General features: G+C 43.8%; 1 protein-coding gene across 1 annotated transcript in view; it reads right to left on the reverse strand.

Moving 5' to 3' along the window:
• The window catches only part of SLC17A9 (solute carrier family 17 member 9), a 36,453-nt gene extending 23,231 nt beyond the window's left edge, over window positions 1-13,222 (reverse strand). Inside the window, exon 1 of the mRNA XM_020804610.3 lies at window positions 12,178-13,222. Within this exon, the coding sequence (XP_020660269.2) occupies window positions 12,178-12,341 (164 nt within the window). The 5' untranslated portion in view covers window positions 12,342-13,222. The remainder of the gene's footprint in view (window positions 1-12,177) is intronic.
• Window positions 13,223-16,694: the final 3,472 nt, after the last annotated feature.

Consider the following 16,694-nt stretch of genomic DNA (forward strand, 5'->3'; position numbering starts at 1 on the left):
CTATGGCTACCTTTTCTAGGTTTTCTAGGTATGAGGTAGACATGCCTGTGGGATTCTGCACCTTGCCCAAGGCGGCACAGGACGGTTCTCCTCCCAGGAGCCCCAGTGGGGAATGTGCAGCCAAGTGCTCCAACCCACAAAGCTATCGAAGCCAGCTATGTAAGAATTTACTTTGCAAAAGGTAACACTTCAAGTTCTGCTCAACTCTTTAGGACAAATCTACTGTCATGCATCAGTTAGAGCAATGGTCCCCAACCTTGGGCCTCCAGATGTTCTTGGACTTCAACTCCCAGAAATCCTGGCCAGCAGAGTTGGTGGTGAAGGCTTCTGGGAGTTGTAGTCCAAGAACATCTGGAGGCCCAAGGTTGGGGACCACTGAGTTAGAGTACTAGACTAGGACTCAGGAGATCAGAATTCAGATCCCAATTCCCCCGTGAAATTCACCAGGCAGCACTAAACCAGTCACATTCTCTTAGCCTCTCCTACCTCGCTGGGTTGTTGGGCAGGTGACGTGTCAAGAAGGAGAGGCGTGTACACCACCCTCAGCTCACCAGAGGAAAAACCACATGCAAATTCAACAAAGGAACCAAACCGATAAACAAGGCCTCTTGCTGATGAAGGACTGAGGGACGGAATTGGCACCCCAAACGCATCTCAGCATTTTTATTTCCACCAGCTCCTTGGCCATTACTCTGCACTAGGTTTTACGCTGCCTGGCTGTCATACCTCCCTTGCCTCCTTCATGCCTGTTACACCCAATCCGATTCAGATCACAGAACGTAAGCAGCACAGGCTGGACAGGTTTCCTTCAGGGCCTCGGCGAGTCCTGTTCTCCTTTTGTGCTGTGGATCCTCACACTGTCACAGGCCTTCGACTGATCTGCCACTCACCTGCCATTCTGATCTGAGCCGGCATTGTTGGCCCAGCAGCAGCAGGATTAGCAACATTGACAATAACTTGGCCTGACTCCCAAACCTTTTGCGTGAAACCAAGGAAGAAAGCTCTCTGGCCGCTCTGCTAAAACCACAGCTGTTGGCAAGCCATTGCCCCGCCGTTTTCTAACAGAACAACTTTATTGCAAACTTTTCAGCTCTACTTTTTTTTTTCTTTCCTTCTGCGGAGGAATGGAAGATGCATCCAGCGCTATTTATCTTCTGAGCATTTGAGGTTTCTCTTTAAAGCCAGTGTTCCCCGTGTTAAAAAAAAACAAGTCAGGACCGGATGCATACAACTTCAGGAGCTGATGTTACAAAGACGTATTACAGCTCTGAGGCTGGATCACCCACACCATGCTCCTAGTGTTGCAAATTCTTGGTAACGAATCAAAATCCCGACCCATGCCCAAACGTTGTGGTTTTACCTGGAGTGACTCCTGCATTTAGCCAAAAAAAAAAAAAAAACTTTTAACAGACGGCTCTGGATGTTTTCTGAGCCAACGGTATATTGCAACTTTGCAATTTGTTTGCAAAGGCTAGCTCCAAGAGGAGCGCTCGGCAGGCTCTCTAAGTGAAACAGCAATTGGTTGGATACTTTTGGCTTCAGAGAAAGAAAAAGAGGCAGAAAAAGGGAGGGAAAGAGTGATCTGAGGGCTGGCTAGACATGAAGCACTGGGTAGCGAAGGCTGTCTGCGTCAAACTACTATATGTGATGCATAGCATGCCATTAAAACAAGGAATTCCTTTAAAGCATCAGGGGGAGCTTTCTAGACTTCCTGCAGTTTGCAAATTAGTTTGCTTTGTCTTGTGATTGGTCATCAGGAGGTCAACACAGGCTTCGTCTGCAAGTATGATTGCTTGCTCACAAAACTAATAGGTTTCAGCTTCTAGAGACATGCCATTTATAATGCCCTGTCTTTGCCCCATGTCAGAGTCTAATGGACTTGCAACATTACAGGGATGACCACTGTTTGATTCTGCTTATTCCCTGCTTGTATATTTGTAAAGCCAACACTGCAAATGATGCTAGAAGTCTTCATGAGTCCTCTTCAAAGGAAAGCAAACCTATCAATGCTTAATAATACTTACGTGCCATCAAGTTGACTCTAACTTATGGTGAGCTTACCAGGGTTGGTTGGTTTGTAATGCTTATACCACCTCATCTTTCTCCGGAAATGGACCTTCATACTTTCCTAAGTATATCTTGCCCAGAAGTGAGTGGGTGAGTGGATGAGTGGGTGGGTGGGCTGGTTGGTTGGTTGCTTGGTTTTCTATCCCACCCATCTAGACCAAAGGTCTACTCTTTAAAATTTCTTTCGTCTGGACTTTGCACTCTGGGACCACCAGGCAACTTGGCCAAGGCCATACAAGTAGCAGGGCATGTTAACCCCATATGACCTGGGTGATCTCAGCTGGCTTCTCTCCTGGGAGGCGCAGGGGGGATTTGAACTGCTGAACCCCAGAAAAAAAGTCTTCCAGCCCATGGAGTTATATGAGTCCCTAGATTTTCCCCATTGCTTGCAGACATTAACAACACATAACTACAGGCATGGATATATACACACAGTAATTTTTTTATTTTAAAGGACCTTTATGCTGCTTCCAATCCTCAGTTCCTTCCATAGCATCTCACAAACTGCTAGAAAAATAAACAAAACAATGCAACGTTGGGCAAAATATGACGTTAAACCAAGCAGATTCTCACTCAGACAATGGGAACGTTGTTCTCCCATTTTGCAGCCTTTTAATACCTCAGATCCTGCTCCAGAGAGTGCATTCAGTTGAGGAGGCTTACCAGAGGATGTAACAGGGATGCAGAAATGCCCTTCCCCATTCAGCAAAAGAAAAAGCAGTTCCATTCGCAGGAACACTTGATTTGTCATTGTTTATAATATCCAGTTACCAAATACACAACAATTTCATACTTGTTCTAAGAAGGCTAAAACAACACGGAAATCCATGCATGTATAAATTTATACTCTGATGGAAGAAAGTGAGGAGGAATTAAAGAACCTCTTAATGAGGGTGAAAAAGGAGAGTGCCAAAAATGGTCTAAAGCTCAACATAAAAAAAAACAAAAAACAAAAACTAAGATCATGGCCACTTATCCCATCAACTCCTGGCAAACAGAAGGGGAAGATATGGAGGCAGTGAGAGATTTTACTTTCCTGGGCTCCATGATCACTGCAGATGGTGACAGCAGCCCCGAAATTAAAAGATGCCTGCTTCTTGGGAGGAAAGCGATGACAAACCTAGACAGCATCTTAAAAAGCAGAGGCATCACCTTGCCGACAAAGGTCCTCATAGTCAAAGCTATGGTTTTTCCTGTAGTAATGTACGGAAGTGAGAGCTGGACCATAAAGAAGGCTGACCGCCGAAGAATTGATGCTTTTGAATTGTGGTGCTGGAGGAGACTCTTGGGAGTCCCCTGGACTGCAAGGAGAACAAACCTATCCCTTCTAAAGGAAATCAACCCCGAGTGCTCACTGGAAGGACAGATCCTGAAGCTGAGGCTCCAGTACTTTGGCCATCTCATGAGAAGAGAAGATTCCCTGGGAAAGACCCTGATGTTGATAAAGTGTGAAGGCAAGAGAAGAAGGGGATGACAGAGGACGAGATGGCTGGACAGGGTCATCGAAGCTACCAACATTAATTTGACTCAACTCTGGGAGGCAGTGGAAGACAGGAGGGCCTGGCGTGCTCTGGTCCATGGGGTCACGAAGAGTTGGACACGACTAAACAACAATAACAGCAATAGAACTATAGTTACCAAATCCTGTGAGGTACTAGTCCCACTCTATTCAGCACTGGTTAGGCCTCACCTTGAGTATTGTGTCCAGTTCTGGACACCACACTTCAAGAAAGATTCTAACAAACTGGAATAAGTTCATAGGAGGGCCCCAAGGATGATCAGGGGGCTGGAAACCAAGCCTTATGAGGAAAGGCTGAAAGAATTGGACATGTTTGGCCTTGAGAAAAGAAGACTGAGGGGTAATAGGATAGCACTTTTCAAATAATTGAAAGGCTGTCCTACAGAGGAGGGGCAAGATCTGTTCTCGATCATCCCGGAGTGCAGGACATGCAACAATGGGCTCAAGCTAAAGGAAGCCAGATTTCGGTTGAATATCAAGAGAAACTTCCTAACTATAAGAGCAGCATGACAGTGGAACCAGTTACCTCAGGAGTTGATGAGTACTCTAGCACTGGAGGCATTCAAGAAAAATTTGAATATGCTTTGATTGTATTCCTGCTTTGAGCAGGGGGTTGGACTTGATGGCCTCGTAGGCCCCTTCCAACTTCACTTTTCTATGATTCTACGAGGACAATACAGTCAAGTATTGTAGTCCTAATATGAACCTTTGGAGTTCATGATGGGAACTGACCTCTCATGTAAGACTTGCCCCACACAACCCCTCTGGAACTCAAGTCTGACCCTGGTGGAGACTAGTGAAGCCAAGGTCAGAGGGGCCGTGAATCTGCTCTGCGTTTTACTACCGGAGCTATCCTCAGTGCTGAAACCTGCTCCCAAAAAGGTTTAACACCATTAGTTCTGACTAAAACCCAGAATGGATTCAATGCCATCTCAATATCAGTCTCCAGCTTTTCCTTGTCAGACCACCATGTGATCAGAGGCAAGGTCTGCAGAAGCACTTGCAAGCACAGTGGAGAAATGTATAGAACATAGGTGTGCAAGTCTTTGTTTTTTTGGGTCACTGCTCCCAGAATTCCTTAGCATGGTGGGGGGAAAAATTAAATCTGTAAAACCTTTAAGAGTTGATGGAAATTTTTTCAAGGCTTTGCTCACCCCAAAGAGGCCCCCATAATGAAGTAAGGAAAATATTTAAAAAAAACCAAATTCCATCCAATATTTCTACTTGACATGGTATATTAAAACCTTACATTTAAAATTCAACCTCCCAAACTCACTTATTTTGCAACGTGCCAAGAAAAATGTAAAACACACTGGCATGTGTTATTTCCCTGGAGGGCTGAGAAATCACCATAAAACCCATCAAGTATATTTGACTCAGTAACTCCATTTGAAGTCCCAACACCAGCTTGACCCATACATACATTTCTTTAAAAAAGGAAGTAGGAAATGAAAAATGCATTAGAAAGCAATAGCTACTGCAAGGTCTCACAAACACACTAGTTGCCTAGCAAACGATAATCTTTTACAGAGGACCATCGGCTATTTGTAGGGTGGCTAGAGAGCGGTCCTCTTTTCAAACGTGCCTTCCTTCTAAAAGGAACTTCTGTTCACGTCGGGTTTAAAAAGAAAGGAAGGAAAAAGGAAAGTAAAACAAAACGGTTCCCAGATCCTCCAGCTTTGCCCACCTCTGCTGTAAGCATGAGATTTTCCAACAGCCCATTATTTAAGTTTTTGTTCATTAAGAAATTGACGGAGCACCAATTCCTGAATTCTATTCAACATTCTAGCACTTCAGACTACGGTACATTTGAATACATATCCTTTTCCTGCTTGTCCAAGTATCTTCTGCCTTCACCATTGTAAACATAAGTTAATGATTAACTAATCCCCCACACAGGAAAAACACAGTCTTGGAGTATTATTAACCAGGTCTTGTGCACATGCTCAGATGTTTCATGTTGTGCTTTATCCCTACTGCCATTCAGACTCAGGCTAAAGAGGGACATGACAGAAGCACAGAGGGAAAGACAATCCAATCCAATGGAAGAACTGGTTTGGAAGCGGCTTTTTCATGTTGATCTCCCAGCTCGTCACCCTTGGCCACACTTCTAGACTTTGACGCAGATAGGTGTGTGCTTCCTAGTTTTGTTTAATGTCATGACAGTATTGGGAAAGAGGTTACAGTAAAATTGTCTAGTTTTTCAAGCTGTTCTGGAAAGGATTTGAGACAGGAAGTGAATGCCCAAGAACTGGACTAAGAGCATGAGTTATCAGAGGAGAGGAGAGGAGAGGAGAGGAGAGGAGAGGAGAGGAGAGGAGAGGAGAGGAGAGGAGAGGAGAGGAGGGAAGGAAGGAAGGAAGGAAGGAAGGAAGGAAGGAAGGAAGGAAGGAAGGAAGGAAGGAAGGAAGGAAGGAAGGAAGGAAGGAAGGAAGGAAGGATCGTAGCTTTCCATTACAGTGATGCCTCGCTAGATGATGATAATCCGTTCCACTGAAATTGCTGTTTAGCAAAATCATTGTCCCTATTGGAATGCATTGAAACCTGTTAAATGCGTTCCAATTATTTTTTTATTTTTTTATTTTTATTTTATTGATTTATACCCCACCTATCTGGACCACCGGACCACTCTAGGCAGCTTCCAATATAAAATCAGAAAATAAAAACACAAACAAATGCTTAATAATACAATGGGGAAGAATCGTATTTGTCTAGTGAAGATCAGCCATAGAAAAGCTGCTTTGCAAACCACCAATCAGCTGTTCAAATATCTGTCTTGCGAAGCTTAGGTCCCGAAAACACCCGTTTTGCGAGCGTAGAGGGAGCTGTCAACATTGTTGTCTAGTGAAAAATGGTTTGCGAAGCAGGGACCAAACATTGTCCAGCGAAATTCCCCCATAGGAATCACTGTTTTGCGAATTGCTATAGCAATCGCAAAAAGTCAATGTCTAGCAAAAAAAACCTGTCATGCGGGGTAACTGTCTAGCGAGGCACCACTGTATTTCATCCACTATGTTTATGTCCCATTTTCTTTCCTATAAGCTGTCTCACAAGATATTGCAAAACAAATTGGCTAAAAGAATACAAATACAATATTAAAAAGTCATTAAACATTATCAGTAAAACAACTACTGAATGCAAATGATTAAAAACAACTACAAGCAGATTATAATAATACAATTAGAGTACAACATGCCCCATTACACTCCCTTCCTTGGCAGCTACTCAGAAGCCAGGAAGGCAGGAAGATGGCATGGCATTTCATGGAAAGGGGTTTCCACACCTGGAAGCAGCCACTAAAGGGTCTTTCTTTTGGATCCTCAGGCCTCCTCCAGATATCTTAAAACTCAGGGAGGCTCATATGGGGAGGTGTGGCCCTTAAAAACCTGGTACCCAAGTCAATTAGGTCTATATAGGTCATAGTAACCCACACTTTGAATAGTGCCCAGAAATGAACAGGTAAGGCAGTGAAGCTGTCCTAAGAATGGGCTGAGGCTCGCTCTGCAACTGGCTCCAATCTATGTGCAACACCTTGAACCTGCTGATGTTACTCAATGCTTTGCTCAAACTTTAGAAGGAAACAGTGGGCCTGGTTTCACAACAGATTTCAAGTGATGGCCAGAATCTACTTGCAGAAGAGGAGGAAGAAAACACTCCACACATGGGTTTCTGCGATCTCTGATTTGCCATGCTGCAAGCCAATGGCTGCACCTTTAGATTTCCGCAGGGTTTACACCTGTGGAAAGGAATCTTGGATGCTTTCTTGTGCAAGTTTCAGAAGAGCCCCACCACTGAACTCAATAGAGCAATAGGATTCTGGCTCCTATAATGAGGATTGCACCCAGGAACCATCACCTATTCCTAACAGTGGATTTGGAAACCCATGGAAAACAAATCATTTGCTCTTTGGAGACAGTGGTTCAGTTGTGAGACGTGTGCTCTCCATGTAGAACATCCCAGGTTCAGTCTGAAGCGTTACAGAACTAGATATTGGGAGAGTTACAATCCAAATCAAATCAATGTTCCCAAGCGTTGAAAAGATCCTTAGTTGCTAAGCAAGAGTTCCTGTTTACCAGACCAGACAGCATGAGCTAAACAAAGAATAAGGAACTTCTTTCAGCCTAAGGAGCAAATGATTTCAGAAAAATTCTGTCCATAAGGGAACCTGAGATGGTGTTGGGAGTTTTGTTTGCAACCTCGCATGCTATCTGTGGTTTGTGTGACTTGCAGGGGCTAGGGTGTTCTTCTGTCTATCCAGGACTAAACAATAGTTCCTTCTAAGAGACCCGCCTCTCTGCTGAGTGTCTCTTTTCCTCTCTGCCTGTAGGAGTCAGTTGTTTGTTTGCTGTCGATCTGTTCAGTTGGTGGCTAAATATGTGTGCAGTAATGTGTGTAGCATACCCAAGTCTGTGGTTTTAAGCAACTGTGAGTAAAGAAACCTTTTTTATTCTTTCTCCTACAAATGTCTCAGAGTGAGTTACTGAGATTTTAAGGGCCAGTGAATAAGAAAGGAATGGACTCTATGAAGCTATGCACCTCTGTACTTCTACTGAGTAGCAAAAGGAATTTTACCAGAAATTCAAAACTGTGCAACAGATGGAGCCAGGTGTTCCATGCATCATACGAAGGTCACATATCCTCATCGCTTACTACTCGTACCCCTCAGGGGCCCGAAAAGAACTCCTCCTCAAACGAGGTTCATCTTGCAGTCGGCTGGTCCAAGGACAAAGCCATGCGCAAGGTGTTCTCCTAGTTACTGTAATCAAAACAGCAGGAGGTGAGTCACCGTTCTGTCATGTCTAAAAACAGCAGCAGAAAAAAAACTACCCAGTATTTTGCTATGCAGGATTAAGAGGAAAGAATTCAAAATTACAGGACTACCAGGAGGAGCAGCCAGGCTTCTCCTCTACACTCTGGTACGTGTTATTATGACGTTACACCCTTGTGCTCTGGCAAGGTGCAGTCCAAAACATGGATTCCACCCATAAACCACCCCCTGTGCTTTTTTCCAGAGCTGTAGACTTTTCCGATCCTGGCAAAACCAGGAGTTTTTTTGAAGGAAAGAAGAGGAGAAGCCTATGGGAATCACCCACTTCCCTGCCCTCCCTTGATTTGTAAAAAGGTTTCACCACCTCCCGCCCAGAAGGGTATTCATGATGCCCCTCCATATTCACAAACACAGAACAGAGCTACAAAAATTGAGAGGTGCCATCGCTCCAGCATTCATTTGAACCTAGGTCTCTTTGACCAGGACTGTTCCTATTATGATGCCAGGGGCCAAAGGATGGATGGCCCTCCAGAATGGCAACTCCCATCATCCCTCAACCTTGGTGATGCTCGCTGTAGCTGCTGGGAGCTGTAGCCTACCAAATGTATCCCCCCAACCCTGCCCTCGTGGGCCATCCGTTGGGTTAGCCCAACAAGGAATCCTACAGGATAGTCCATGACACTGGACTGCTTAAGAGAGGAAGGGCCGCCTTGCCAGACCAGAGGACACTGCTTAATTTATAAGTACTGGCACTTAAACCTGCTCTCCCTTGCACACCACTGAAAAACTGTTCCTTTCCTGTTCGTGCCAATGACGCTGTAAATCTGTATGACGCATTGAACATTCTGGAGACTTTCCAAAATAATCAATATAACAATTATGATATAATAGTGGGGCTACAGGAGGTATCTTCCCTTTTCATGAAAGAGCAAGAGAATCACTAAGATCATTCATTCTACAGTATTCCCAGTTATGATGTGCAGATGTGAAAGCCGAACACTGACGAAACTTGACGGGAAAAGTCATTAGGGATAAGGCGCTGGAGGAAAACTTTATGGGCACCATGGAGTGCCAAGAAGACAAACAGATGAATTCTGGGTCCAGTCAAGCCTGGACTCTTCCTAGAACCGAACATGACTGAATAGGGGCTACTATGTTTTAGACATTTCATAAGAAGACAAGTTTGACTGGGAGAGACAATAAGGCTGGGGTGAAAAGCAGCGAAAAAAGAGGAATGCCAGAGATGAGATGGGCTGACTCAGTAAGAGAAGTTGGAGCATTTAGTCTGAAAGATCTGAGCAAGGATGTTAATTATAGGCCAGGGGAGGGGGGGGACATTAATTCATAGGATCACCACAAATCAGAAGAGATTTGACAGATCGTTCCTGCTTACAGGCTTACAGTGTAAATTGCCACTGATGCTGGTGTTTGCCAGATTTTATACATGCTTTTAAAAAAAAAAAAACCTGAACATCGGTTGTCCAATTAACTCATGGAAAACTTGTTAGCTGACCTTGTTCTCCAAACATTATCCAAACTTCTGCTGGGTAAATTATGCCTGCGTAAGGTTGATGATGAGATTAGAGTTCTTGCTTCTGTTCTGTGGCTGGTTCAACTTGCACGTAATCAGTCTCATTGCATATGAGCCATAGGAGCCGAAACATGGAAGAAAGTACTCTTTAATTCCTGAGAACCTCCAGCTTCTGGTGATGTCATCACCCTTACATAGAATGCCTATACTGCCAGTTAATTCTGGGAATCATAATACAAAAAGTAAAATTTCCAAGCTGAACTGCTAGTTTATCACAGGCCCTCATCTAAAACAGCTACTCAGCAGAAAAACGAGGCTATGTCACAGAAAAAAAAATGGAAAGACTGGAAAGTATCAATACGCTCAGGAATCCACTAAGGAATAAGACCTAATAACAGGAGTTAGCTTACCTCGCTATGTCCCAGTAGCCTGTTGCTTGCATTGGACAATAAATGGCAGTGTTTACGCAAAAGGAATAGACTCAGCTCTCTTTTTTTCTTAAATGGTCATGTTCAGAAGAAGCCAGGAGTACAATAACTGTTCCAAGATAGGTAAAGGTTCCTCTTGACATTTAGTCCAGTCGTGTCTGACTCTAGGGTGCAGTGCTCATCCCCATTTCCAAGCCATAGAGCCAGCGTTTGTCTGAAGACCATTTCCATGGTCACATGGCCAACACGACTAGACACAGAATGCCGTGACCTTCCCACTGAGGTGGTACCTACTTATCTACTTGCATTTTTACATACTTTCGAACGGCTAGGTTGGCAGGAGCTGGGACAAGTGACGGGAGCTCCGTCTGTCGCGTGGATTCGATCTTACGACAGCTGGTCTTCTGACCTTGCAGCCCAGAGGCTTCTGCGGTTTAACCCACAGCACCACCACATTCCAAGATGCTTCACGTTGAATCTGAATATCAGATGGCTTCAAAGGACTCCAGCGGAATGAAATAACTGAACCAGATGTTATCAGCAACTCCATGTTGATTAGAGTTTAATTGAGGCAATCTCCTCCTTCTCCAGGTGCTTAAATAAACTTAGCAGTACATGTAAGATAACATTATACTCCGATACAACCATAGCCTGCGGCTAAATGTTTTTATCTTGTACACATCTGAACATAGTATAAAAGTGTGTACAGATCAGAGCATGGAAAATACTCCTTTTCTTTAACTATAGCTTCCAGAATTCTCCCAGCAATGCGAGATGGAATTTCCGACTTCTACATTGTTGTGACACAGCATGATGTTGCTTCCAATTTATGGTGACCCTAATAGGACTTTTGAGATATGTGGGATCACACACACATACAAAGAAAACACACACACACAAACCTACTGGGTTTCCATGGCCAAGTGGAGATTTGAATCCAGAGCTCTCCAGTTTGAGCCCAATACTCCATCCACTATCATACTCTGGCTTTCTGAAGGCACTGCAGTTCTTTCCTCTGATAGCCTTTTCTGACTCACTCATTTTCTTACTGACACGGAGAAGAAATTGCCAACGAAAGCTGATGTTTACTCACGCATCCGATGAAGTTCAGCAGCAGACAGCCTTCAAACTTGCAGGATCCTAACTTTTTGAAAAGTAGAAATCTAAGACCTACTAACCAGATCCAGGTGCAAAGGATAGACAGCATTTAGAGGTTTTAAAACAAAATCTAAGTCCAGGAAATGATGTTGAGATTCAGAACTCAAGGACTTCATCATACTTTCAGACAGAAACCCCATACCTGGTTATTCTGATCTTCCTTCATTTCAACAGTTAATATTTTCAAAATGGGGCATAAACTTGTTACTGTTCTTGTAGTTAGAAATATTTGCCAATATATTGCAAATTACCCAGAAATCTATCTATGGGGACAGATCTAGACAGACTTTATGGCCAGATTTACCCTAGCTCATAAAATCTTCAGCTATGCTTTGTACCTGTGCCACGAGGCTCTTAACTTTTTAGGAGCTAGCACGGAAATCATATGAGGATAAATGAAATACCTTTTTGTCATGACTGGGCTTCTCCTTCCCAGATCTCTGGGGGGAGGCACCCTCTATCCATGAGTAGAGATCACAAAGTCGGTATGAACCCCCTTTTAAATCTAACAAACAGGAAAGACAGTCAAGAATGAGAGATGCAGAATGAAACCGCTTCTGAGCATTCCAGATTTCAGACACAGAAGAGGCAGTCGTGTTAATCAGTGCAAGCATTAAAGGTTAAAAAAAATGAAAGTTAAAAAAAATTAGAAGTCAAAAGACAAAAACATGGTGGCACCTTAAAGAGAGAGGGGGGGGGGTCTCACCTGGACCAGAAAGAATCAGCAGTTCCATCTTTTTTCATGCTCCCCTCCTGCAGGTTTTGGATACCTCTTGCCGGTGGCAGGAACTGTGGATGCTTGTGATGGTGGAAGGACAGCAGATCGGCCCCATACAGCTGCGCCCCATTGGTGCTGATACCCAAGGCCATTCAACTTCACACTTTTACAAAAAAAATAAAAACCCAAGGAAGGGCAACGCAAAGCTGTTTGGAGGCTGCTACCTAAATCTACAAGGGACTGAGACTGATGATAAGACTCCAGTGAGTAGAAGCGGAGGGGGAAAAGTCTGGGGAAACGGAGAGACAAGGGGAAGCAAACTGGATGAGAGTTTCCACCCTCCCCTGGATGCTTGGCTGGTTCCTCTTGGATGCTGGTTCATTGGGTTGTTTGTTTTTTTTTTAAGAGGGAGCCGGACGCGCAAAACTAACACGCGCGCACACCCTTGGTAAACCAATTCTCCGCCTTGACAGCTCCCGGGGCGAAGTGATCAAACTGCCTTTGCAGTAATTTAGGCTCGGAAGGGAGGGGTTTTTTTTTCCTCCCCCCTCCGTCTCTCCTCTTTTTGCAATAAACTCAAGTCCACGTGTCACTTTTTCAGCGCCTCTTCCTGTTCGGGTCTTTTTCCAGGAAGTCTCTCGCGCAGTAACCGCTGCGGCGGCGGCGGCGGCGGCAGTTTGCTGAAGTTTTCTCGGGGGTTTGGGGGGGGGGAGACGGAAGGAGAAGCGAAAGCGTGCCCCCCCCAAAAAAAGCAGAAGAGGGGGCGATGCGAGGGGAACAGCAGCCTGGTCAGTTCAGAGGGGATCCCTCTTGGCTGCCACTCTGGACGGATTCATTGAAGGCGCTTTGGAGAGGGCGAGCGCGCACCGGTTGCCAGAGGACCGAAAACGGATCCTATCCCTCCTCGTCTTGCGATCCCTTGTGGGTTTCAGACGGGGAAGGGACAGACACGTGGCCGTCCTGGATCCGATCCCTCGCGTTTACACGGGAGGGAGACGGTCCCCACGAAGCGCTGCTCTAACCGCTCCACAAAAGCTCCGCGGCAAAGAAGCGGACGGCTCGCCACCCGACGGGGGCAGCGTTTGGGATGGTCGGAAAGTAACGGGACAGCCGTCGGTTAACTCCGCGCTAAGTTTTTTTCTCTGTACACTCGCATATCTTAAAAAACAAACAAACCCAGGCAACCTGAGCCAGTAATTTTAATGACATCAGACAACTGAGTAACACAAGGTCACCTCTTTTTTTTGGAGTGCATCCCCTTCTATGGGAAAGGATGGGTTTAAGATTGTGGGTGTTATCTGCCATCAAGGAAGAACCAACCTAGAGCCTTCATGGTATATGAAATACTCAAAGAATGGTTTTACTCATTTTACACCCTTCTGTAAATTTCCATGGCCAAGCTGGGATTCGAACCCAGGTGTCCCCAAGTCCAGCTTGGTTATGTATAATTAACAACGTTATTTCCGAGGTTCTTCTTCTATAGCGTAAGGCTTCCTCACCGCCTCGTCATTGTTGCTTTTCACAATGCAAAGACTAGGTGTGAAATACTGCGTTGATTCTACTAACGGGCAGGCCTTCCCCTTAATCAACTCCTGACCTTTTTTCCTCTCCCTACCTTTTGCCTTCATTGTTGAAACCCTCTCTTAACGTAGAATTGTTTTTATATATGCTGTTTTATATGTTTTGTAAGCCGCCTAGAGTGGTCTCAATCAGACCAGATAGGCGGGATATAAATAAAATAAATAAAATAACCAAACACTGTCTGTTTTGGGGCCATGTGTTAAAAAAATTGCCATGTAATCTGCAAATACAGTACATACAGCGGTTAGTTGTTAAGATGCCACAACATCTTATGCCCATATTTTCCTTTAGTTATTGCCCAATAGGCTTGCAATGACAAACACAGCTAGCTACCTTGGCCAAATCTATTCATTATAAGTGGCTAAGATGAGGTGTATTTATTATTTTGCTTCTCTCAGCCTTGCGCATGCATACAGAAACCACCACACCATATTTAAAAAGACACCCTGCCTGATATTTCAAGATGTAATGACAGCTAGGCAGTTTTGCTTTCCAATGCCATACTGAAGTTTATAAAATCTGTTACTAAAATGGATACTTGGTCTTCAGTTTGAAACAGCAAAGGATTACAACTGGCCACAGATCTGCAATAATGCTTGTAAATGTAAATTTTTATTTACCAATTAATTTAATTTATTGTAGTTGTATTTTTTTATTTTGTTCATTTTATTTGATTACTGTGTATTGGTGTATTTTGATTACTGATCTCCGTTTATTGTTCCCTTCTGCAGACTGCTCAGTGTGATCTCCTCCTAGATGGGTGGTGTAAAAGTACTATTAATCAATTAATTAGTAAGTGGCAATGGTAGACCTACAAGACAATGAACAGATTTAGACTCTAGCATGAATGGTTAGGTTAAACTAGGTACTTTTTCCATGAATGTGCACAAGATGACAGCAACTGTATTGCCGCAGTATGGTGTAGGGGTAGAGTGATCGGTTAGGATTCTAGAGAACAGGGTTCAAATCCCCACTTGGCCATGGAAATTCACTCAGTAGGCATCCTTCAGTCTCAAGAGACTAACATACTCTGAATAGAGGTCTTGGAATAGCATCTAGTGTGGCTGAGAAAGCCAATTCGAGAGTGACAATCCCTTCCACATTGAAGACAAATACAGTATGTCCCTTGTCTAGCTCCCTGATTTTGCTGCTTTCATGGCTGCCTCTTTGCCTCGGCCTGCTGGACAAGGGTCTCTTCAAATTGGGAGAGGCTGTGATGCACCGCCTGCCTCCTGGCTGAACGCTCAGACATCAGGGTTTCCCATCTGTTGAGGTCCATTCCTAAGGCCTTCAGATCACGCTTGCAGATCTCCTTGTGTCGCAGCTGTGGTCCCCCTCTGGGGCACTTTCCCTGCACTAATTCTCCATACAGGAGATCTTTTGGAATCCGACCATCAGCCATTCTCATGATACTGTATGCCCAAGCCAACATAGATGTCACTGTTTCAGTAAGGAAATTCACAGGGAAACTGGTTAAACCGCTCCTTAAATATCTCATACTTTGAAAGCCATATTAGAGTCACTGTGAGTCCGTTCCAACTTGACAGCACAGAACATTCTCTTACTCACTCAGACTTCACTGGGGCATTGCTTATAAAAAAGAACTGTAGGATGATGTAGGGAGGCAAGTCCATGAACGAAGCAAGGCACAAAAGCTGTTTCCATAGGTAGGATACCAACTTGGGTTTTAGTAGCTTCCTACTGGCACTAGACTCTGCTGCCTGTTTACCCACAGATAAATTCTTCATTCATGCAGCACAGGACAAAACGGGAATTATTGTAGGACATAAACAAAACAAAAATAAACACTCAAGTCAGGGTGGAGAGAAATCAATGTTTTAAAAAAATCAAATTGATTTAAATCATGATTTCAATAAAACGATTTAAATTTAGATTTGATTTTTTATTTAAATCATGATTTCAATCAACAAATCTAATCCGCTCTGACTGAAGTACTGTAGCACCCTAAAAAACCTAACAGCTTGAATTTTTTTATTTGTACGATCATTTTGCACCAGTAAAATATAGTTCCCAGGTCTTAACATGTATGTATGAATTTGATGCACCTGCTTGAGCATCTAACCCTTTCGAGACTATCTCCCAAAAAGTAGCAGCCATGTGACTTTGATGCTACAATTAACTTCTGCCAATTCATCCTCAATGCCAAATTCTTTTTGTCCTTGATTAGCTTTTTATATTTTTTCTTTAACCGAAAACGATCAGGTGGTAGGGATGGCAGGTTTGATTCTCTATATTGCTTAGAAGTTTCTAATAGTAGATACTTCATTTCCAAACAGCTTTATTTCAGTATGAGATTTTATGGATTTTTTATTACACATCCTGAAATGTCAGATTAGCATGGCTCCTTTTTTTTTTTAAAGCTCCCAATTAATTTATTTTTCTCATCCATTTTTCAGCCTGATTGAGAAACAGCTAACTTGTGCACTAAACAGTCACTGAAAAACATTTCAACCTTTAGTATCATGTATATGAACATGAATGCAGGCTAGTGTACAAAATATCCCTTCTTCTCCCAAAAACCTGTTGCCATTTCCTTCTGCACCAACCTTTGCACTCCAAACGTCTTTGGCCTGGGGTAACCATTGTGCCTCCATTCCTTACACTGTTCCTTTGTTTCAGGATAACAGTAGATCCATGTCTCGTCACCAGTTTGCCCAGGAAATCTGACTCATTTCTTGCAACAGGTTCCAAAATAGCCACCAATGACTCCACACATTTCTTCTTTTGTTCGGTTGTCAAAAGTTTGGGGATCCACTTTGCTGCCAGCTTTCTCATTTCCAAGTCGTTGTGGATAATGGCACCAACTCTCTCGCTTGATATTCTCAGATATATAGCAATACTTTTGGCTGATATTCGGCGGTCCTCCGTGATCATGTCATGGATGGCTTTCACATTTGCAGACA

Source organism: Pogona vitticeps, chromosome 4 (genome assembly GCF_051106095.1).
Source record: "Pogona vitticeps strain Pit_001003342236 chromosome 4, PviZW2.1, whole genome shotgun sequence".
NCBI lineage: Eukaryota > Metazoa > Chordata > Lepidosauria > Squamata > Agamidae > Pogona > Pogona vitticeps.